Source organism: Triturus cristatus, chromosome 2_1 (assembly GCF_964204655.1).
Source record: "Triturus cristatus chromosome 2_1, aTriCri1.1, whole genome shotgun sequence".
NCBI lineage: Eukaryota > Metazoa > Chordata > Amphibia > Caudata > Salamandridae > Triturus > Triturus cristatus.
The window spans coordinates 1,183,262,784-1,183,286,158 of record NC_140581.1 but is presented as its reverse complement, the minus strand read 5'-3'; the positions used below and the strand labels follow the sequence as shown (position 1 = coordinate 1,183,286,158).

Genomic DNA, 23,375 nt, shown 5'->3' with positions numbered 1-23,375 from the left:
TCCTATTCCAAGGGCAGATGAGCTCATAGATACTTTGGGCTCAGCCAAGTTTCTGAGTACATTTGACCTGACTGCTGGCTACTGGCAAATCAGACTAGCTGAGGATGCCAAGCCAAAAACAGCATTTTTAACCCCCAGTGGGCATTATCAATTTATTGAGATGCCCTTTGGCCTGGAGAATGCACCTGCCACATTTCAGAGGTTGGCGAACAAAAATTTCACATGTCTGGAAGCCTATAGTGCAACAGATCTAGATGATATTGCTGTATTTAGCTCCACCTCGGAGGAACACCTGGCCCACTCAGGAAGTTTCTGGAGGTCCTGCAAAAGGCAGACCTCACTATCAAGGACACCAAGTGCCAGATAGGGCAGAGCAAGGTTGCATACTTGAGTCACCCGGTAGGTGGAGGCCAAGTTCAACCAATCGAAAGCAAAATCCAGACCATCATGGACTGGGTTGCTCCCACTACCCAGACTCAGGTCAGAGCTTTCTTGGGCCTGACTGGATACTACAGGAGGTTTGTCTAGGAATATGGGTCCATAGTGACTCCCCTTAATGATCTTACCTCCAAGAGACTGCCAAATAAAGTTCAGTGGACAGTTAGCTGTCAAAAGGCATTTGATGGCCTGAAGCAGGCCATAAGAGGGAGGCCTTTACTGTGGTCCGGGCCCTGAAGAAGTTAAGACCATACCTGTTTGGTACTCAGACAGACCATAAGCCCCTCTTATGGCTTAAACAAATGAAGGGTGAAAATCCCAAACCTTCGAGGTGGTCTGTTTCCCTACAGGGGATGGACTATTGAGTGGCACATAGGCCTGGGAGTAACCATGCCAATGCAGGTGGACTCTCCAGATATTTCCACTTAGAAAATGAAGACTCAAATGGGCAAGGTTAGTCTCCTCTCCTTACATTGGGGGGGGGGGGGGTGTAGGAAAGTAGGATAAACTTTCATGGTCACCCTGACTTTTTGCTGGTGTCATTATGTTTTTCTGACTAGTCTGACTGGGATCCTGCTAATCAGGACCCCAGTCTCTGTGGTTCTTCCCTAAATTGGACATGGTGAGTACCCAGGTATCCTCCAGAATGGCTACTGGTGTACCCTTGTATGTCCCTAGTATATGGTACTAAGCTACCTAGGGCATTGGTACATCAGGGCTCTTCCATGGGCTGCAGCATGTATTATGCCACGTCTGAAAGACCACTCAAATTGTGACTCAAGGCCTGCCATTGCAGCCTGTGTAAGCTGGTGCTAGCACCACTTACGAGAGATATAGGTTTCCCTATATCTGACGTCACTACACTTAAAATCTATAAGTCACCCCTAAGGCAGGCATTTCAATCCTGAAGGCAGGGTGCTGGGTCGTAAGTGTGAGGGTGCCCCTGCATGAGGGGGGCACCCCTACAACCTTCGGAGTCCATTCTCCTGGGTTGTAAGTGCATCAGCCATTATGACACAGAGTAGCCATGGGTCATTACGCGATGTCCATCTCTAAACTGGCTGTAACAAACCCTGTCATGTTTGGTATCAAACATGGGGCAAACAAGCGTTGCTTGATATTCGCGACCACTGCTAGGTGCTAGGTGCTATATATATATGCTATATCTTTCCGGTCAGTCCAGCTGCGGAAAGCTTTCTTTTTAAAACTGTTGTTCCTGCTTATGACTTTTAAAACTTTGCCTGATGTACTCTTTTAAAATCGCTGGTCTTGCTCATGCTCATGACTTTTAATTTTGCCTGCTTGCACATGTCTTACAAACACTGTATTTGCACATCATCTTAAATTGTTTTAAATACCTCGTACTGCTTGTACCTTTGTTCATTGCTGCCTCGCCTGTGAGCTGCCCCTGACCCCGTTCCGTCACGGCTGGTGCCGATTGAGCAGAGGGTCGTCGGGGCTAGTACTCACTTCCGGCTGTACCGGATATTGTAGGTTAGCGTTTCAGCGGCGCACGTCCCACACGCCCCCCTCCCTACTTAACCTGACTGAGGGCGCGGACGCGCGCAGCGTTGCTTGATATTCGCGACCACTGCTAGGTGCTAGGTGCTATATCTATATGCTATATCTTTCCGGTCAGTCCAGCTGCGGAAAGCTTTCTTTTTAAAACTGTTGTTCCTGCTTATGACTTTTAAAACTTTGCCTGATGTACTCTTTTAAAATCGCTGGTCTTGCTCATGCTCATGACTTTTAATTTTGCCTGCTTGCACATGTCTTACAAACACTGTATTTGCACATCATCTTAAATTGTTTTAAATACCTCGTACTGCTTGTACCTTTGTTCATTGCTGCCTCGCCTGTGAGCTGCCCCTGACCCCGTTCCGTCACGGCTAGTGCCGATTGAGCGGAGGGTCGTCGGGGCTAGTACTCACTTCCGGCTGTACCGGATATTGTAGGTTAGCGTTTCAGCGGCGCACGACCCACACGCCCCCCTCACTACTTAACCTGACTGAGGGCGCGGACGCGCGCAGCGTTGCTTGATATTCGCGACCACTGCTAGGTGCTAGGTGCTATATCTATATGCTATATCTTTCCGGTCAGTCCAGCTGCGGAAAGCTTTCTTTTTAAAACTGTTGTTCCTGCTTATGACTTTTAAAACTTTGCCTGATGTACTCTTTTAAAATCGCTGGTCTTGCTCATGCTCATGACTTTTAATTTTGCCTGCTTGCACATGTCTTACAAACACTGTATTTGCACATCATCTTAAATTGTTTTAAATACCTCGTACTGCTTGTACCTTTGTTCATTGCTGCCTCGCCTGTGAGCTGCCCCTGACCCCGTTCCGTCACGGCTGGTGCCGATTGAGCGGAGGGTCGTCGGGGCTAGTACTCACTTCCGGCTGTACCGGATATTGTAGGTTAGCGTTTCAGCGGCGCACGTCCCACACGCCCCCCTCACTACTTAACCTGACTGAGGGCGCGGACGCGCGCAGCGTTGCTTGATATTCGCGACCACTGCTAGGTGCTAGGTGCTATATCTATATGCTATATCTTTCCGGTCAGTCCAGCTGCGGAAAGCTTTCTTTTTAAAACTGTTGTTCCTGCTTATGACTTTTAAAACTTTGCCTGATGTACTCTTTTAAAATCGCTGGTCTTGCTCATGCTCATGACTTTTAATTTTGCCTGCTTGCACATGTCTTACAAACACTGTATTTGCACATCATCTTAAATTGTTTTAAATACCTCGTACTGCTTGTACCTTTGTTCATTGCTGCCTCGCCTGTGAGCTGCCCCTGACCCCGTTCCGTCACGGCTGGTGCCGATTGAGCGGAGGGTCGTCGGGGCTAGTACTCACTTCCGGCTGTACCGGATATTGTAGGATAGCGTTTCAGCAGCGCACGTCCCACACGCCCCCCTCGCTACTTAACCTGACTGAGGGCGCGGACGCGCGCAGCGTTGCTTGATATTCGCGACCACTGCTAGGTGCTAGGTGCTATATCTATATGCTATATCTTTCCGGTCAGTCCAGCTGCGGAAAGCTTTCTTTTTAAAACTGTTGTTCCTGCTTATGACTTTTAAAACTTTGCCTGATGTACTCTTTTAAAATCGCTGGTCTTGCTCATGCTCATGACTTTTAATTTTGCCTGCTTGCACATGTCTTACAAACACTGTATTTGCACATCATCTTAAATTGTTTTAAATACCTCGTACTGCTTGTACCTTTGTTCATTGCTGCCTCGCCTGTGAGCTGCCCCTGACCCCGTTCCGTCACGGCTGGTGCCGATTGAGCGGAGGGTCGTCGGGGCTAGTACTCACTTCCGGCTGTACCGGATATTGTAGGTTAGCGTTTCAGCGGCGCACGTCCCACACGCCCCCCTCGCTACTTAACCTGACTGAGGGCGCGGACGCGCGTAGCGGCGCGCCAGCGGCGCGCCGGCAGCGCGCCAAAGGCAAGCCCGTCTGCGCCCGTCCGCGCCAAGTCCGCTGTACGCTGCCAGTCCCCTTGTGTCTTTACTTGTACTATGTTTACATATACACGGGAGGGGCTTCTCTCATATCGGGCTCAATCAGCCTGTATGCCTCACCTTTTCTACCCTGGTTTTCCTATGGTGCAATGCCCCCATTGTGGCTTTGTGACTACCGAGACCTCCTCACCCCCGGACAAGTTAACACACCTCAAGGTGTTTAGCCTGAACTGTAGGTCCCTGGTTAGCCACTATGAGGATATTTACGATGTCCTAGCTGACCAGACCCCTGACATATTGTTTCTTACGGAGACATGGCTAACTAAAGATACTTTAGCCATTCCGACCTTGTCCCTCCCCTCAGGATACTTAATACAGGTCCAGAACAGACCGGTAAAGAGAGGGGGGGGCCTAGCAGTGATTTTTAAATCCTTTTTCTCCTGCTCGCTCTCCCCGGCCAATATTGCGGACTGTGAGAGCTCTCTTTTCAAGATCAAGATCATGGATACTTTTACTCTAACAGGGCTACTAATTTATCGCCCTCCCGGCCCTGTAAGTTCCTTTCGGGAATCTTTGGTCGCTGCTGTCTCCACTATGGCTCTGAATTCCGCGAACTTTAGCCTATTAGGAGACTTAAACCTTCATTTTGAATGTAGTGATGTCCCCATGGTGAGAGGTCTCCTAGATGATTTAGAAGCTTGCCAACTCACACAGCTTGTTAAAGGGCCCTCCCATGTAGCAGGACATTTATTGGACCCAGTGTTTTCAAACATTTCGGCCATTATTGCCTTCCTCCCAAGTCCTCTCAGTTGGACAGACCATTATTTGGTTCATTTTTCTATCAAGGTAGCTGATAATTTTAAAAGACAGTTTCCCCCTCCTATTCCAAGGCGCCCATGGCACAAACTAGACAGTAGTCTGTTTATAGATGACCTGAAAATCACGCGCCCTGTCTGGTCGGCGAATCTGGAGGAAGCAGATGCCGCATATAGAGACTGGATTAATAAATCTCTCGACCAACTGATTCCCGTGACACTGTCCAAGTCCAAGCGTGGACAATCTCACCTCTGGTACTCAGAGACACTTGCTGAACAAAAAAAGCAATGCAAGCTGCTTGAACGCGCTTGGAGAAAATCCTATGACTCCCAAGCCAAAATTAAATTCAGGGCTGCAACCAAAACGTATCATAAACTAATAAAAAAAGCCAAGGCTAGATATTACACTGACATGATTCTATCAAGTGTAAATCAATCTAAAACCATATTCTCCATGGTGAAAGACATGACTAAGCTACCAGAAGGCCCCAGTAACATGATTACCTCTAATGCTCATTGTAATGAGATTGCCACTTTTTTTATAAATAAAGTTAAGGATATTTATAAGTCCTTTTCTTCAACTGACGCAAGCCCTGATTCTTTCATACCCGAGATCCCACAGGATCTCCCACATTCTCTCTGTATCCTCCCCCCTATTTCAGCGGACCAGATGGCTAGGCTGACCGTAAAAATTAAATCTGGCTCCCCGGAGGATCCTGTAAAACCCGAAATGGCGCGACTTCATAAGGATCCCATTTTGTTAGAGGGTCAAAATCTGATCAATAAAACTCTGGACTCATCTTCAATACCTAGATCCTGGAAGCACGCTAAGGTCGTCCCTCTATTAAAAAAACCCACTTTGGATCCCTCTAAACCGGAAAATTTCCGACCGATATCTCTGCTACCTTATCTATCCAAGATAGCGGAATCTCATGTAAATTCCATTATGATGAACTATCTTGAGGTCAATGGAATCTTAGACGACTCCCAAAACGGTTTTCGGGCAAATCATAGTACAGAATCAGCCCTACTTGCCGTTACAGAATAACTGAGGGAGGTACAGGACCAAGGTGTTACAGCTGCACTGGTCCTATTGGACTTAAGCGCAGCTTTCGATACGGTCTCCCATGAGATCCTCTTAAGAAGACTGTGGGAGATCGGGGTCCGAGATGGAGCCCTAGAGTGGTTCGTCTCTTTTTTGACGGACCGCTCCTTCCAGGTCCATGCTCCTCCATATAAATCAGGAAGGTTTCCGCTGCGGTGTGGTGTTCCCCAGGGGTCCGCACTTAGCCCCACTTTATTCAATGTGTACGTACGCCCCCTGGCCATATTGGCCAGAGCTCATAACATCAAATTAACATCTTATGCGGATGATACACAGTTTATTTTCTCCTTCTCCAGTGATACCAATGCTGACAAAATTAAGTTCCAGGAAGATCTGTCAGACATTGCTAAGTGGATGACTGATAATCGTCTCCAGCTTAATTCATCCAAGATGGAGGTACTACTGGTTGGAAAAGAGATTAAAAAATGGGATGATCAGTGGTGGCCGCCTGCATTGGGCCCGGCACCCACCCCTAAGAAGGAAGTTAAAAACTTGGGTATTATGGTCGATAACCGACTAGATCTTGATTCCCATGCCAAAAAGGTGGCAGGCATGTGCTACGGCCGTCTACGGTCTTTGAGACCCATTTTGGGTTTTTTCGAACCCCAAGTCCGCCAGATGATTATCCAGGCCATGGTGCTGTTGAACATTGACTACTGCAATGCCCTTATGCTGGGCTCCAATCAATCTACGATTTACAGACTGCAAAGAGCTCAGAATGCGGCCGCACGTAGTCTGTTTGGTTTGCCAAAAAACTGTCACATCTCCCCTATCCTTCATCGTCTGCATTGGCTGCCTGTAAAGCAGCGTATTCAATTCAAGGCACTTTGCCTTATTCATAAAATTCTTTATTCCTCAGGCCCCAAAATTCTACAAAACCTAAGTGCCCCTTACATCCCCATTCGGGCGCTTCGCTCTGCAGATCTGTTTCTGGCTCACATTCCTAAGATTCGGAAGAGCAGAGCAGGAGGCCGATCCTTCAGATACTTGGCCCCGAAATTGTGAAACACAATCCCGCAAGAAGCCCGTGTTATCATGAATCATTTGTCTTTTAGAAAGAGAATTAAGACTTGGCTATTTACCACTCTATAGGCCAGGTTTTTCTGTGGTTCCTTCCCTGGCCTGGTTGTTGTGTTTCTGGCTCGTCTGCAAGCGCTGGGACGCCCCGTTGCTGGGGTAGCCATGCGCTATATAAGCTACCTTAACATAACATAACATAACATAAAGCTCCACCCTGAGGCCCTCAGTGCTCCCAGTCTTCCAGAACTCGACAGCAAGCTAGGGTTGAAGCCAAACATTGACATTTCTGCCCTCCTGCTGCTGAGCCAAGATCAAGAAGGGGAAGGCAGAACAATAGATATCCTGTCACAGGGAGGTGTGACCACCTCCCAGACAGTGTTTAGTGTATTGGGGCAGGGTGGGGACGCTTGCCAGCTTCACTGAGAATGCTTGAAGGGCACATTTGGTGCCCTCCTTGCATACTCTAGTTCAAACCAGTTCAGGGAACCGTTGGCTCCAACTCTGGCGCAAAACTGGTAAAAGGACATGGGAGTATCCTCCTCACTGTCCAGCCCCTCCTCTGGGAGAGACTCCTGAATTGTCCCAACCCTTTCCTAAGGGTACTTAAGGACTTACCTGTGGGTGGGTCGCTGGACTTCGCTCTGTGAACCGAGACTGCACTGGGGAAGATTCCTGCTGCTCCTGGTCTCATCATCCTGCTGGCCTTCAGCAACGTCTGTGCCCATGCTCCATACAGGTTCTTCACCAGGCCTGTGGACATCCAAGACACCTGAGGGAATCTCCACTGGAGTGAAGGAGTCACTCCCGTGCATCTGCAGGCACTGCAACACAGCTGACCGGTATGCTGATCCTGGGCTCCCACAGACTCCTAAAGGCTCAGCAACATAGGTGGTGATTCTGCAACTCTCTCGAGGCCTGCACTGTCTTCATACCGAGTTTGAGGGCAGTATCCTTCGTCCAAACCGGTGGAAAAGGACTTCTGTGCATCGCATCAACTTGCCATTGTCAAGGCTTGTTGACTCTCTCCTCCAGAGATCTCCGGGCATCAAGAACCTCCAACCTCAAGTACTCCTGCAGCCAAGATCTTTGCAAACACCGCTTCCTTTTCACCGTGGGTCTTCTTCATTGGTGAGCTCCTCGAAGTCCTCTTGTGACTCCTGTGTCTCCCTGCTTGCTCGGGCCTGTCCTGACTTACCTGCTTGTGGTGAGTCACTTGGACCTTGCTGGTCCCGACGTTGCACCTTTTTCTCCGAGTACGTTGGTTGCTACTGCCAAGGCGTGGTAGTGCCCCTACCGAACACTGACCCCCTGGCTCTTGACATCTGACGTGGGACAGCTTGTGAATGGCTCCTGGTCTTCCACAGCATCGTCTGGTCCGCACAGCTGCAACTTCAAGGGCACTGTCAACTCCCTTACATCTACCAACATCAATGGGCATTCGTCTTCCGAGCCTCCTGGTCACTCCTAAGAGGCATAGACTCTGTCCCCTCTTCTTGCAGGTTCTCCTCACCTTGAATCCACCTTTGGGTTCCACCGGACTCCTTCGTCATCTTCTCCAGCTGCATCTTTCCTGAAGTCCTCCATTGTGGTCTACCGCGGTTTCCGACGTCACTTGACAACTATGTAACCGGCTTCCCTGGTGTAGATATCCTGGTTCCAGGGGTATCCACAGGTAGGGTGACTCTTTAAGCTTCAATTTTCCACGGGGTTTCTTCGGGGTCTACTGGGAAGGGTCCTTTTTCTTTAAAAATTGCAATGCGACTTACCTATTGACTAACATTGAGCACACGGTCATGTTCCCACTTAGCACATACCCTCCGTGGGGTTCCTAGATAATCACCTAGGGTGGTTCCTTGGGTCTACGGCCCTTGTATGTCTTCTGGGTCCCTTCTTGACTTGAATCATGGTTTGCATTCCACTATTTTAGTATATTAATTGGTGTAGTCCCCCCTGGAGACCACTGTGTATTTATTCTACTTATGTGTTCTACTTCCTAAGCATTGTGTGTATTGTGTTTGTATCTCCGGATAGGAGATAATACAATGTGTTAGTGAGTGTTTGTAATAAATTCATATTTTTATAACTACACTGTGTGATTCTTTTTCACTCAACCTATACCATAAGGTTAAGTACTTGTAAAACAAGTTGCTTTACACTCCTTCTGGACTAAGCTTGAAGGCTGCTCTCCACAGCTACCACTTAGAGAGCTTTCTAAGGTTGTCTAAGACCATTAAAATCACCATGAGGGTTGTCTGGATTAGTGCAGGGTGCCACACTTACATAAGTGCACCCATATACTAAGCCAGCCTCTCACAGTGCCTATGCAAGCAAACTGGGTCCCAAGGTGGAGGCAAATGTCTACGTCCAACATCATGGTCCACTGAGACCCATGACTCCAGCTTGGTCCAGGCACATAACAAAATGTAGAATCCAGTCCACAAGCCTCCCCAAGAGCTGTAAGCCAGCTCTCCTCCACCTGAAACACATTGGTGTCTGAAATGGGCTGAAAAAGTCTAGCCCCCGATGACACAGGTGGACCACCTGATGCCTCTTCCTGAAAACTGTATGATCCCCTCAGGCTGACTACCTGCCTCTGCCGCCTTACGATGCCGAATCGGCACCATCACTACGTAGACAGGGGAAGGAGAGGCGTCTTCGACCAGTGCCCCGACGTCAATGTCGGAATCGGATGGTCAAAGAGCGGCGTCGACGGCAAAGATCCCGAAGGGCTGTAAGCCTGCGGCAAAGCAACGTCAGCTTGTCCTCGGTGAAGTCTGATGGCCCAACCGTCACCGAGGGCAATTCCTCTGATGGCGTTCCACTCGCCTCCTTAGGACCTAGAGGCGCTTCAGAGGGAGATGTGGTGCCAAAGATGAGGTGTAAGGATTTATAATATTTCCTCATCCGGGCCACTGACGCCCCTGGCTGCCAGAAATAAGGGGCGATGCGGTGCATATGGCTTCCTTAACCGAATGGGAGGAGCCATGGGAGAGAAAGTTTCCACGTGGTGAAGTCCAAGACTCCAGCGGCTTCAACCGCCCCTTACCTTTTAACTTCCCTGGAGAACGACGTCCTCTAGACTGGCTCTGGCTCCTAGATCGACCCGCACATGCTCTTCCCGGGACGGCAAAGACAGAGGCTGGGAAGCCTCAGAGGATCGCAATACACGCGCTGCCATCAATTTTAAATGCTGCTCTTTCAACAACTTCGGTTTTAACTTCTGGCAGGAACCACAATCCACGGCGTCGTGTGTGTTCACCTAAACACCACACACAATTTGCATGCGGGTCCGTCACCAACATATGTTGGTTACAAGACCCACAAGGTTGGAAACCTTTTTACATCAGACAAGGGCACACTGTTCCATTGACACCAGGCGTCAAAGTAGGTCTGGAAAAAACAACCTGAGGAATCAATTCTCAAGATTACAGCGCGGAAAATAAGAAAACTGATGTCCGCATGCCGGATGGGACTTATATGGCTCCACTGATGTCATATCGTAGATAACATCACTGCGGAGCAGTACCACGTCGTCCGCCGGTGCGCGGAGGTTTTGCTGAAAAAAATTCCGGATCCAGACTAGTGCCAGGAGAGAATTCAAAGTTAAGGATTCTGTGGCTAAATGTCTCTATCAGATATGGCTCTTAAAGAGGCTCTCTGCACCATTGACAGCAATGAGTGCAGTTTTGGAAAGGAAGGTGAGGGAAGGATTTAATGGTGGTAGATATACATTACAGATGCTTCTATAAAGATAAGGTAGTGTGGATCAGATGATAGAACACTATTTTTTGGGGAGCGGAGAGCAAATTCTCATGGTGGTCAATGTGGGGTAGGACAGCAAATACGACTTTTTCAACATTTGAGAAGGGCAAGGATGGGTAATCCTGAGGGTGTTTGGGAAGGTGACAGGATAGCAGGTATGCTATTCCAATCTTTGGGTTAGGGAAGCCTGCCATGAAAAAAGGGTGGTTAGGTTGGTGTCCGGGCACCAGAATTAAGAAGGGACAGGAGGCTGAAAGAGGTGAAACCATGATTTGTACAGCTGCCCCATGCCTCTTCTACCATGCACAGCTGATGAGAGAAGGGGGAAATGAAAAGGAAGGCATCCGTTAAATATAACTTGAGTTTTACGATCATTCCCTTGGAAACCTTGATGAAAAACATCCTTGTTATTCATAGTTACCCATCAATAATTAAATTCAAGATGATATCCTACAGACTGAGACCTAAATAACCCGAAATATTGGGTAAAAGAACCTAGCCTAACAAAAGGGGGTGTCGGAACTCGGTCTGGGTTCGAAAAAAACCAAGAAAGAAAAGCTTTTCTTTCTTGAGTCCCCTCACTCACCAGAGTTTCCCCACGGTGACATGCTTTTAGGCTAGGTTCTTTTACCCGATATTTCGGGTTATTTAGGTCTACGTACATTTGGAGGGTGGCCCTAGCCTTTTACCTCTACCTCCCCCCTATTTATTGAAAACTATCCTACAGACTGAAACATTTCAGTCCTCACCCACACTACCACATGCTAAAGGAAACCATCTTGAAGAGCAAATTTATGCACTCTAAAGTGTTATTTCCTATGCACAAAGAGTACAGGTTCATAGAACAAAGAAAGGGAAAGTTAGAAGCACCTGAAATGGAGATCTGCATACACAAATTACAGGCAGGGGACCTGATCTAAACTTTGGCCAACAGGTTACTCCATCACAAATGTGACAGATATTGTGTGCACCTTATTAGAAGTGCATTATATCCTAAAACGCTTGTAATAAAGCATATGGGATATCTTTGATGCTTGTGATGAAGTGCCCGTCCACCAAACTCCAGATCATGCCCAGAAAGTCTAATGGGTCTGTTAGGGATGTAAGTACCCAATTTACGAAAGTGAGATTTTGCCAAAAACCTGCAGATATTCCATCTATGCTCCCCTGTGTTCTGACACCCCATTTTAATACTGTATTTTGAGGGCAGCATAGCACGGATTGCCAAAGGTGGGGCATCCTAGAGCATTTATAGCAGTTCTATCACACACCATTGTTAATGGCACCCGGAATTATGTCATACTACTGCTTGGCTATGGTGACTTTTCCGGATCCATTTTCTGAAGCATCAGCACATTTGTAGACCACCATGTGAACATAGTAGTATTTCATGAAAAAAAATCAAATCATGAAATGCAAATTCATATATTCTTAATGACCTGAGCAAAAACTCTTAGCATGTCTGTGGCCCTAAAAGTTTTGCAGTGGCAATGTACTCCCTATTTGGGGAGACACTGCAGACACCTGAATGGATTGGGCCGGAATTCCATTAAAGAGTTTGTGTTTTTTATCTTGAAGTGGTTCTCCCAACGTTTGCATGAGTAGCCTTTGCAGGGAAAAAAGTCTGCAATTACTTCAAACTATAGATTCTAGAGAACTTTTATAATATGTGGTCTGCCATGCCCCATTACATCAACCACTAAGTCTACTGATTCAGAGCTATATGGAGAATAGGCTCAGAGCTATGCTAAAAGTTGGCATCTGGGATTGAATATCACATGTACAAGCATTGCAGCTATTCTATGCAATCCCATATTACAGTTTACCTCCATCGTGATGAATATATACTGTTACTTATAATACAGGTCAAGAGTGCTGACCTATGAGCTGATTTGCCAAAATAGACATCCATCCTTGTGTCAACTATTCCAGAGAGGTTAGAAAGTATCAGACTCAGATAACAATATTGGCATAATGTACCTCCTCTAATTAAAGGTATATGACACCTGTGATAAATTAACATACCTGTGCAGCAGCAAGCTTTTGTCTCTTTGGCTCGACTTCTTTTACAACTCTGGAATACAAATCCATGGCTCTCACCCACATGCACATAGATTTACATGCTTTTGACACTTTTTCAACTTTTTCTGGAACAAAATCTGGATTATTAATATATTTTTGTAGCTTCTGCAATATCTGAGGTTTTATATTTTCTTTGTCATACTCAAAAAGTCTTTTGAGGAAACCACCATCTCCCAGAAGCTGCTTTGCTGTTGCCCAGTCAGGTCTATGAAATAAACAAAAAGGAGATTCACAGATCGATAAGTTAAAGCAGATGACATGAAATGCATATTTGTAGAGCACATGTTTACCCTGAGGAGTTGCCTAGCACTTTTGACAGGTGTTTACTGCTACCCAATGCAATGGGACTCATTGTATCGGCCTCAGAAGGCTAAAGGGTGAGTTAACCATCCAGTATTTGAATGTGTGACCATGAGGTCAACCCATAGGTTCCTGAGGTAGATGCAGTAGTACTCTAAGCCACCAGACCTGGCCTCCACTAAGCACCATGCCTGGCAGATAATAAAGTTGCTTTATTTTACCTGCTTCATTAAGAGGTAGTTTCTTTGGGGACTTGGACATTTTGAGAAATATCAGTTTTAACAATAAATAAATGAATTGCATATTTAAATAGAAAAACCTCAAACAAAATGCTAGTGACATTAACTCAAGCTATTTTGGAAACAATTGTACAAGAGCTTTATTAGGCCACCACCTTTCATGACACCATCTGCATCTTTGTTGGTGTCTTCTACTAATGTACTCTTTCTCTGTCTGCATATTTCTGGGGTTCTATCCCAATAATTAAATTTTAATATTGACTTGTACCTATATTGACACCACAATATCAATTACCAACATATGAGTAAGGTAAGTAGATTTAGAGTTAAGAATAGTAAATAGATACATCCATTTATACAACTGACCTTTCCATTTTGGCCAAACCCATACCCACACTAAAATATCCTCACACTATTGCACATATATATTGCCCCACAGGGTCACTCAGGAGGCTCTTATTGTAGACTCCTCTAAGTCTACCGTAAAGGAGGTGCCAAACCATTAATCCTGTCCAAGCGGATCTGCTTGTTGTGGAAGTAGTAGAGTGAACAAGTAAGTGAATTAGCACGGTTGTTTGGATTCATTTTACGTTTTGAGGTTAGTGATGATTTATACAAACACCTGCTTTTTCGTTTTTCTTTGTTTGAGTTAGATTACGGCATTTTTTCAAGTGTTTCAAATGCCTTTCCTTATATGATTCAATGGGAGAAGACACCAGATAAAAGTAACCTGGATTGTGCACATAATGAGAGAAAGAAATGTGAGATGGTTTGACTGTTATTTTTACTCATATAGTGTATTTTGTTAAATTTCAGCTCTTTCAGCATTCTGTGTCCTGAGGAAAACCCATAAAGAGACTGTTCAGGGTTCGAAACACATCAACAGCCTTTCTTTTTGGCCAAATAGGTGTTCTATATATGCACTACCACTGTAGCTCGTAATTAATAAAAAAACAAAAAAAGATTTCTAAGAAGTTTCTATGAGCTCAGTAGGGTCAATGTTTGGCTAGTGCCCTAGTGAGAACATTTTAAATTCCCTTAGGTAGGCAGGTGCCAGGGGCATTTATGGGAATATTGCAGTTTGAACTGCACAGAATTTGAACTAAAAATTGTCTATGTTGTGTTTTGTATTTGTATTGTATATATCTCATGTAATATGTATGGTGGGTAGACATTGTTGAAATGAACAAGTTACTTACCTTCGGTAACAATATATCTGTAAGAGACATATATTAGTTATGGATTCCTTACCTTAGAATTACCCCCAGGCGTCAAACTGGATCCAGATAATTTTTCTTCAACAGTACCCCTGCATGTCGGTATGTGGTGTCAGTCAACTCCGCGTTCGTCGTTGGCTTCGTGGTCACTGGGATGACGTTGCGGTATCTACTTAGAAGCCGCCCTCGCGCGCTGATGTCAGTTCTTTACACGACATTTCACGCAAGAAGCGCAGAGCCATGCAAGACATTGACCACTGGTGCACAAAACTAGGGCCCTGAAAAGGGAGTCCCTTAACTTAGAAGTCAGCTCCCAGAACGGGGAGGATGGGTGGGGCGGTGAGGAATCCATAACTAATATATGTCTCTTCCTGAAAGTTAGTAACTTGCTCATCTGAAAGACAATTCTTTATGGATTCCTCATCTTAGAATAGATACCACAGCAATACCAACCCCAGAGGTGGGTCTGTGAGCTAAGTTCACACCAGAAAGTCATGGAAAACTGAACGGCTAAAGAAGCCGCCCCTCTAGACTTGGCTGTCCAGGCAGTAATGTTTAGTAAACGTGTGCAATGAAGCCCACGTAGCTGCCTAGCAGATGTCATGAAGGGGGACTCCTCGTCCCAAAGCAGTGGTGACTGCATTCGCCTTGGCGGAATGGGGGCGCAACCCCACTGGAGGTTCTTTTTTTGCTAAGGAATAGCAGATTTTGATGCAAAGAACAACCATTGAGAGATGGGCCATTTTCAAATGGCCCGACCTTTCTTGGCGCCCACATAGCCACCAAAGAGCTGGTCATCACCCCAGAATTACTTTGTGTGATCCAGATAGAATGAAAGCGCATGTTTTGGATTCATACGGTGGAGCCTCTCTTCCTCTTTAGAAGGATGGGCGGGGAGAAGGTGGGCAAAGTGACGGTCTGTCCTATGTGGAAAGAGGTAACAACTTTGGGAAGGAAAGAAGGCCTAGTGCGAAGGATAACTTTGTCCGGAGGAACAGCCAGGAAAGGAGGTTTGGAAGAAAGAGCCTGAAGCTCACTCACCCTGTGAGTAGAGGTGATGGCAACCAAAAAGGCAGTTTTAAGTGCCAGGAGCCTGAGAGGACAGTTATGTAGAGGCTCGAAAGGAGCGCATATAAGATAGGTCAGAACCAGGTTCAAGTCCCACTGGGGCATTACGAAAGGAATGGGAGGAAACAAGTGAGTAATGCCCTTAAGGAAGAGATTTACAATAGGGGACTTGAAAATAGAAGGCTGGTCACAAGGCTGAAGAAAGGCCGAAATGGCCAAAAGATAGCATTTGAGAGTGCCCAGAGCAGAGCCCTGCTGGGCCAAAGATAGAATGAAGAGGAGAACCTCTGAAAGGGGTGCAGAAAGGGTATCGACAGCCTTTGCTGCGCACCATGCCACAAATTTGTTCCATCTACAGGCATATACCGTTTTGGTGAAGGGATGCCTGGCTGCCAAGATCACTGTACAGACTTCCGGAGGAAGGTCAAAAGCTGTCAACTGTCACCGCTCAATCTGCACGCAAGGAGGTGGAGGCTGGACAGGTTCGGGTGGAGGACCGTCCCCTGCTACTGCAACAGAAGATCCTCCTTACGAGGCAGTCTAATCGGAGGATCGATGGCCATGTGCAGAAGCTCAGGATACCATACTCTTCGTGCCCAGTTTGGGGTCACAAGAATGACTTGGGCCTGGTCGCCCTAGATCTTCTTCAGCACTTTGGGCAGAAGTGGTATAGGCGGAAAGGCGTATAGAAGACTGCAACTCGAGTCGCGATGAAAAGCGTTGATTAGCGAATGCCCTTTGGAAATTCCAACCCGCAGAACTGCCGACATTGCGAGTTCTCTTTGGTGGCAAATACATCTAACCAAGGCTCTCCCCACTGCTAAAAGAGACCTTGCACCACCTCCGAGTGAAGACGCCATTCGTGATCCATCATGCACCGGCAGCGGAGTTCATCCGCAGAGAACCAGCCAGGTGTTGAACCACCAGGGACATGCCCTGATGTTCCCCATGTGGCCGCCCCACTCCAGGAGTGATGCATCTGTCACCACTGTGCACTCTGGTTGGGGGAGGGAGATGGACCTGCCGTTGACCCAATCCAGGTCCATTAGCCACAACTGCAATTGGCGTGCAGTGCTCGCCGAGATCTGGATGCAATGGGAAAGATTCCCCAGATTCTGTGCCCACTGGAACTTCAGGTCCCACTGCAGAGCCTGCATATGCCACCTGGCATAGTCCACTAGCAGGATGCAGGAGGCCATGAGGCCCAATAGCATCAGGGTCAGTCTGGCCGAAACCTGGGATAGAGGCTAAAAGATCGGAATCATAGCCCGAATATCCTGACTCGCTGATCGGGAGTATAAGCCCAAAACTGCGCTGTGTCTAGGAACTGCTCCAATAAATAGGAGCTTCTGAGAGGGAATCAGGTGGGACTTTGGCACATTGATGGTGAACCCCAGCGAATGAAGGAGGTCGGCTGTAGTCTGGAGGTGGGAGACGACAACCTGGGGCGAGCCCGCCTTCAACAGCCAGTCTTTGAGATAGGGGAAGACTGGAACCCCTGATCTGCGCATATGAGCTGCAACCACTGCCATCACCTCTTGAACATCCGAGGGGCGCTGGTAAGGCCAAAGGAGATCGCAGTACATTGGAAGCGCTGGTGGCCTACCGTGAATCGCAGGTAACGCAAATGTGCCGGCAGGACGGGGATGTGAAAATAAGCGTCCTGCAAGTCCAACGCTACCATACAGTCTCCAGGGTCGAGGGCAGACAGGACCTGAGACAGTGTCAACATTTTGAACTTCTCCTTCCAGAGGAAGTGGTTGACTTTCCTGAGATCCAAGATAGGACGCAGGCCCTTGTCCTTCTTGAGGACCAGAAAGTAGTGGGAATAACAACCATGGCCTACTTCTGGGGCAGGAACCCGCTTAATGACTCCCTTGGCCAAGACAGTCATAACTTCATGTTGGAGAAGGGCCAAGTGATCCTCCGATATGCAATGGAATTGAGGCGGCATAGATGGAGGGGTAGTCTCAAAGGGGAGGGATTAGCCCCTTCAGACTATCTGCAAAACCCACCTGTCCGACGTGATATTGAGCCAGTGGGGGAGGTGATGGCAGATCCTGCCGTCCACTGGCGAATGGTGGCCCTGAAAGGTCAGACTAGGAGGGCTTGGAGGCTGCTGCAGGAGGGGCGTGGGTGGACTGGCCTGCCCGCTGGACTCCAGACCCACGACGGTGGGTTCCACGTCCCTGGCTATGCAGAGGCTGGACCGCTTGTGCAGGCCTGTGGCTCTGAACGGAACATGGCGTTGCACCTCTTCCGTAGCCACGAAAGGGGTGAAACGCAGACTGCGCGGGGCGAGAGGTAGAAGCGAGGCCCAAGGACCTGGCCGTAGCCCTGAAGTTCTTCGAGCGCTCGAGCGTGTTGTCTGCTTTGTAACCAAACAAGCGACGGTCATCAAAGGGCACGTCCAAAAGTGTAGCTTGGAATAACCCAAAAACCCAGTGGACCTCAGCCAGGCGTAGCGTCTCAGGGATACTGACGTTGAATTCGTCCTGCCCAGCGAGTTGGCGGTGTCCAGCCCACAACGTATGGCGAACTTCGCTGTGTCTCTCCCTTCGGCAACTGCAAAAGAGAGCATGGCCCTGGCCTCCTCCGGGCACTGAGGCTGCACCTACGGGACCGTGTCCCACACAGAGTGAAAGTAACGGCCCAAGAGACATGCGGTGTTCACTGACCGCAGTCCTAAGCTGGAGGAAGAAAACATTTTCTTACCAAGGTGGTCCAGCTTCTTGCATTCCTTCTAAGGTGGAGCAGGTAATGCGCTCTTGGATGTTGATGCTAGGACCACCAAGCTCTCGGGGGGGGGGGGGTGGGAGAGGAAAATGGGGTCGCCCGTGGCCGGGCAGTGGTGTCGGGCAATCATCATATCCACAGGAGCCCCTGTGTTGGGCTTGGACCAAGTGCCCAAAAGGATGTCCGTCAGGGCCTCATTGAACGGCTGCAGGGGCTCCGAAGAGGCCGCTGCAGGTTGAAGCACCTGGGTCAGGAGGTTAGTCCTGACCGCCACGGTAGGAAGCACAAGGTTTAAGGTCTCAGCCGCCCTACGCAACACCACTGCATATTAGCACCATCCTCCGTAGCCACGGTAGGGGGAGAAAGCATGCCAAGGTCAGGAGAGGTGTCCAGACCACTGACCTCACCCAACTCCTCTCTCCAGTCCGGTTCTTCTAACCGGTCTGCCAGAGGGTCCACAGACCCCTCCCAGTCCTCCTCACCCTCCTCTAGTAGCCACTCAGGGTGATAGGGAACACCAGGGGAGAACAGTGGTACAAAAGTACCGGTTGGTGCCAGTCCCGACGCCGGTCCGGCTCTGTGTCCACATCGAGGGGGAGGCTGGGGTCGATGTCGGCTGGGGACTCAATCGGTGTCTGAGGGGCGGAGGTGTCGCCATTGGATTCGGCACCAGAGAAGGTGTCACAAGGTCAACTGGTGCCTATCCAAATCCAGGCCTGGATCCCTGGGGGCCCTGCAGCACCGAAGCCGCCGGCATCGAAGGCCTAGAGCCCCCAGCCGAGTCCACGGGGCCCGAAGGCACGCAGGCGGAGTCAGGTTGCCCGAAGATCGAGTAGAGGGCTTCGTAAAATCTACGAAGTTGGGCAGGAGTCGTTTCGGCTCCCGGAAAGGGAGGGAGGCTCGGGGTTGACCCAACAGGCTCCACGGGCAAACCGGACAACTACTTTCCACAACCAATGTAGGCCAACGGATAGGTAGAACGCAAAGAGCGAAGATGCTTTTTCGCCTTCTTTTTGTGCTTCAACTTACTCGAAGATGAAGACTTCGGTGGTGAGTGGTGGTGATGGCTCCGCGACCGGTCCCGCCACCTCCCTCTTGACCGGGACCTCGAGAAGCATGGAAGGGACTGCTGGGCCATGAGAAGCTGGCGGGACTGCTTCTGCAAAGATTTCGGGTTCATGGCCCGGCAGTTGGAGCATGAGTTCGGGTTGTGGTCGCGCTCCAAACACCAAAGGCACACGAGCTCCGTAACCAACATCAATTTGCGACAAGAGTCGCAAGCTTTGAAGCCGGTTTGAGGATGGGACATCCGTATGTGCACCAGGAGTCGAACGACTTGAAAAGATGTAATAAAAAAAAGTCACAAAAAGAGAGTCAAACAGTGACTTGAGGTACCGCTCTCTCCAGATCTGCACTGGCTGGCACACAAAAAGAAAGAACTGACTTCACCGCGCGAGCGCAGTGTCTAAGTAAATACTGCGACGCCATCCTGGCTACCACGACGCCAATGGCAGAGTCGACAGACGCCACCTACCGATGTGCAGGGGTACTGCTGAAGAAAACATATCCGGATCCAGTCTGACGCCTGGGGGTAATTCTAAGGTGAGGATCCCATAACTAATAATTTCTTTCAGATTTATTATTTCTTGATCCCCTGTGTATATCAAATATTCAATGAATTCAAAAACTTCAATCAAAAAATCTCTTAAAAACAAAGAAAATATTTTTATGAGAATTGATTCTTGAAATAAATTAATTTTGATCATTGCATTCGATTTGTGTGATTATGTTTGTGAATGAGTGAACGAATGATGATCAGTACTGGCATTGTCTTTGGTGTTTACTTTTAGAAATTTGGCATTTACTTATTTTAGCCATTTGGTGCCTTCTGCCTGTCTCTGGAATACATGCCTGGGGTGGGTGACAGCTGGCTTCCTACATTCCCTCTAGACAGTCACACATAAGTGAAGGACAGGTGTGCCTGAGTGGACATTTGAATGCAGATGGGCCATCCTGAGCAGGATCGGAGGGAGGAGTTGGTACCTACACCTGAAAGGGCTTTGTCCTGTCCCCACACAAAGGATTTATTACCCCCCTGTAGAGTGTCTGGAGCCAGGGCAGGAAGGGAGAATCTCTGTGCACTTCAAAGCTTTCTATGAAGTCTCACCCACTTCAAAATAATCACTGGGTATAAGTAATGGGCCTCTGACACCACCAAATCAGTACACTTCTGGACCTGTGACTATTCTGGCAGGAAGAAGAGCTGTTGTGCTGCTGAAAGGACTGCCCTGGCTGGCTGTGCTCTTGCCTTGCTGAGCTGCCCTTTTGCCTACTGTTTTCCTGACTGAGTGAGAAGGCCTGGGTGTGCATCACTTGAGCCCAGAGTGACTCCAAAGGCTTGCCTCCTGTTTCCAAGTCTCAAGGCTATCAGAGACTTGAACCACCTGCAACTGGAATCTACAATATGTGGATCTGGCCTGCTGTAGGAAAGTAGGATCTGCTTCTTATGGTTACCCCCACCTTTTGCTTATGTAATGCTGTTTTGACCAGTCTGACTAGGATCCTGCCAATCAGGACCCCAGTCTATCTGCGTTCTCCCTAAACTGTTATGCATGCTCTTAAGTACACCCCAGATTGGATACTGGGGTACCCTTGTCAGTCCATAGTATATGGTACACATGTACCCAGGTCATAGGTACCCCAGAGGTCTCCCATGGTCTGCAGCATGTATTATGCCACCCATAAGAGACCATTCAAAATGAACTACAGCCATGCCATTGCAGCCTGTGTAAGTCAGTGCATGCACCACTTACTTAAGATATAGGTTTACTATATCGAAGGGTTACTGCACTTAAAACCTATAAGTCACCCCTATAGCAGGCCTTTACAATCCTGAGGGCAGGGTGCTTGGTTATAAGTGAGAGGGTGCCCCTGCATGGACAGGACACCCCTGCCGCCTACGGAGTCCATTCTCTCGGATTGTCAGTGAAGCAGCCATATACTATATACAGAGGGGCATAACTCGACCGCGTGATGATCATCTCGAAAACAGCTGCAACCAACCCTATTGTGTTTGGTGTCAAACATGTTGGAATTATACCTCCACACCGGATACCGGTGTAGGAGGTATGATTCCACGTACCAGGAAGGCCCTTTGTGGGGCCCTCGGTGTTCCCGGTACTAGCCTTCTAGCTCCGGACAGCACCAAATGGTTGCTGCCGACCAGGGACACATTTCTGTCCTCCTGATGCTAAGCCAAGCTTGAGCGGGAGAAGACAGAACAATAGGCATCCTGTCACAGGGAGGTGTAACGACCTCCCAGACAGGATGTAGTGTATTATGGCTGGGTGGGTGCGCTTGCCAGCACCTGAAAACCTGCAGGAGGGGCACATATGGTGTCCCTGTGCATAGTCCAGTTCAAACCAGTCCTAGGAGTCGTTGGCTCCCGCTCCGGCACAAAACTGGACAAAAGACCTGGGAGTAACCTCCCCCCTGTCCAGACTCTCCCCTGGGAGGGTCTTCTGAATTTTTCCAACCCCCTCCCGTGGGTACTTAAGGGATTACCTGGTTGTAGGACCTTAGACTTGTCATGGACAAGATTCAGAACTGAAACCACTCTGAACTTTGCAGGACTTCATTTGGGCCGGACATCGTCTCCCTCTTAGACTGCTGCATCGTCTGTGTCCATGCACTGTACACACTCCATGTAGGACCTGTGGAGCATCCAAGACACATAAAGATAATCTCCCTTGGAGTGAAGGAGTCACTCCCCTGCATTTGCAGACACCGCAACACTGCTGACCAGTCTGCTGATCCCAAGCTCCTATGGACTCCGAAGAGTTCAGCAACACAAGAGGTGGGTTTCTATGTCCCTCGAGGCCCAAGCTGCCCTTTCACCAAGTTTGAGGTCAGAATCCCTTGTGGGGGCTGCAATACCTGAACCCCTGTGCAACGCGTACTTTTGCAAGTGCATGTGCTTGTTGGCAATCCTGTGATAGGTGCATTGGGCTCCAGGTAGCCCCAACCTCTGGGAACTTTTCCTACAAAGATCTTCAAACACTTCGCACCCTGTGGTCCTTGGCCTGTTTTGTGAAGCTGCCCGAGGTCCTCTCACAACTCCTGTGCCTCCAGCCTATGGGTCCAATTGAGGGTCATCTTTGTTTTTCTTGGGCTCCCCTGATTGCTCTGGGCTTGCCCTGAATCCCCTGCTTCTGGCGAGTCCCCTGGACCGTGTTGGTCCGAACCGTACACTTCCTTGACTTCCTGCGTGGCTTGCTTTTCCCAAGGCTTCTTGGTGCTCCCGCCGGACACCGACCCCCTCAGAACTCGACATTCTTCGTGGGACAGCTCACATCTGGCACCAGGTTGTACTCAACGATGCCTGGTCCCCGCAGCTGCAGAGTCAAGGTCACTGTCAACTATCCTGTAGGACCAGACATCGGTGGGCATTTGTCTACCGAGCCCCTGGTCACTCTCAAGTGACCTAGAGTCTGTCCCCTCTACTTTCAGGTACTCCTGGACAAGAATCCATGTTTGGATTCCAACGGACACTTTCTCTTCTTCCAGCAGCAGCTCTTCTTTGAAGTCCTCCATTGGGTTTGAAGGCGGTTTCTGACAGCAATTCACACCTATGCCCCGGCTTCCCTGGGTTAGGTAACTTGGGCACTTCGGTATTCACAGGTGGGGCGGCTCTCCAACCTTCTATCTTCCACGGGTTTTCCTCAAAGTCCACTGGGAAGGGACCCTAATCTTTAAAATGCCAACAGCGGCTGAGCACGCGGTCGTGTTCACACCAGCAGTGCATACTTCATGTTGGTTGAGACAACTGGCGTTTATGTGGCACAGCACAGAACAAGTTTCAGGTATTTTACAGCAGCATAAGGCAGTTTCATTTGTGTACTTTATTACACTTAGACATCACTTGATCACCAGTTTTAGAGTGGTTGTCACGCTAAGCGTTGTCTACGAGTCCATCACTACGGTCGCTATCCAGCCGTTAGTTATCTTGTGCAGGCTTTTTCTTTTTACTATTTCACATGGTTTTCTCCCTGGCAGTATATTCACTTAGCGAACATACTCTCTTTATAACTTCAGGGCTTTCGCCAGTTGATACGTTCATCCATTGCCTCG

The 23,375-nt window shown here is 48.5% G+C and overlaps 1 protein-coding gene across 2 annotated transcripts in view; it reads right to left on the bottom strand.

The window, feature by feature from the left end:
* The window catches only part of DNAH6 (dynein axonemal heavy chain 6), a 2,458,578-nt gene that overhangs the window by 717,515 nt on the left and 1,717,688 nt on the right, over positions 1-23,375 (bottom strand). For both annotated transcript variants that reach the window (XM_085636629.1, XM_085636630.1), the window contains one exon: positions 12,629-12,890. In XM_085636629.1, the coding sequence (XP_085492755.1) occupies positions 12,629-12,890 (262 nt within the window). The remainder of the gene's footprint in view (positions 1-12,628; positions 12,891-23,375) is intronic.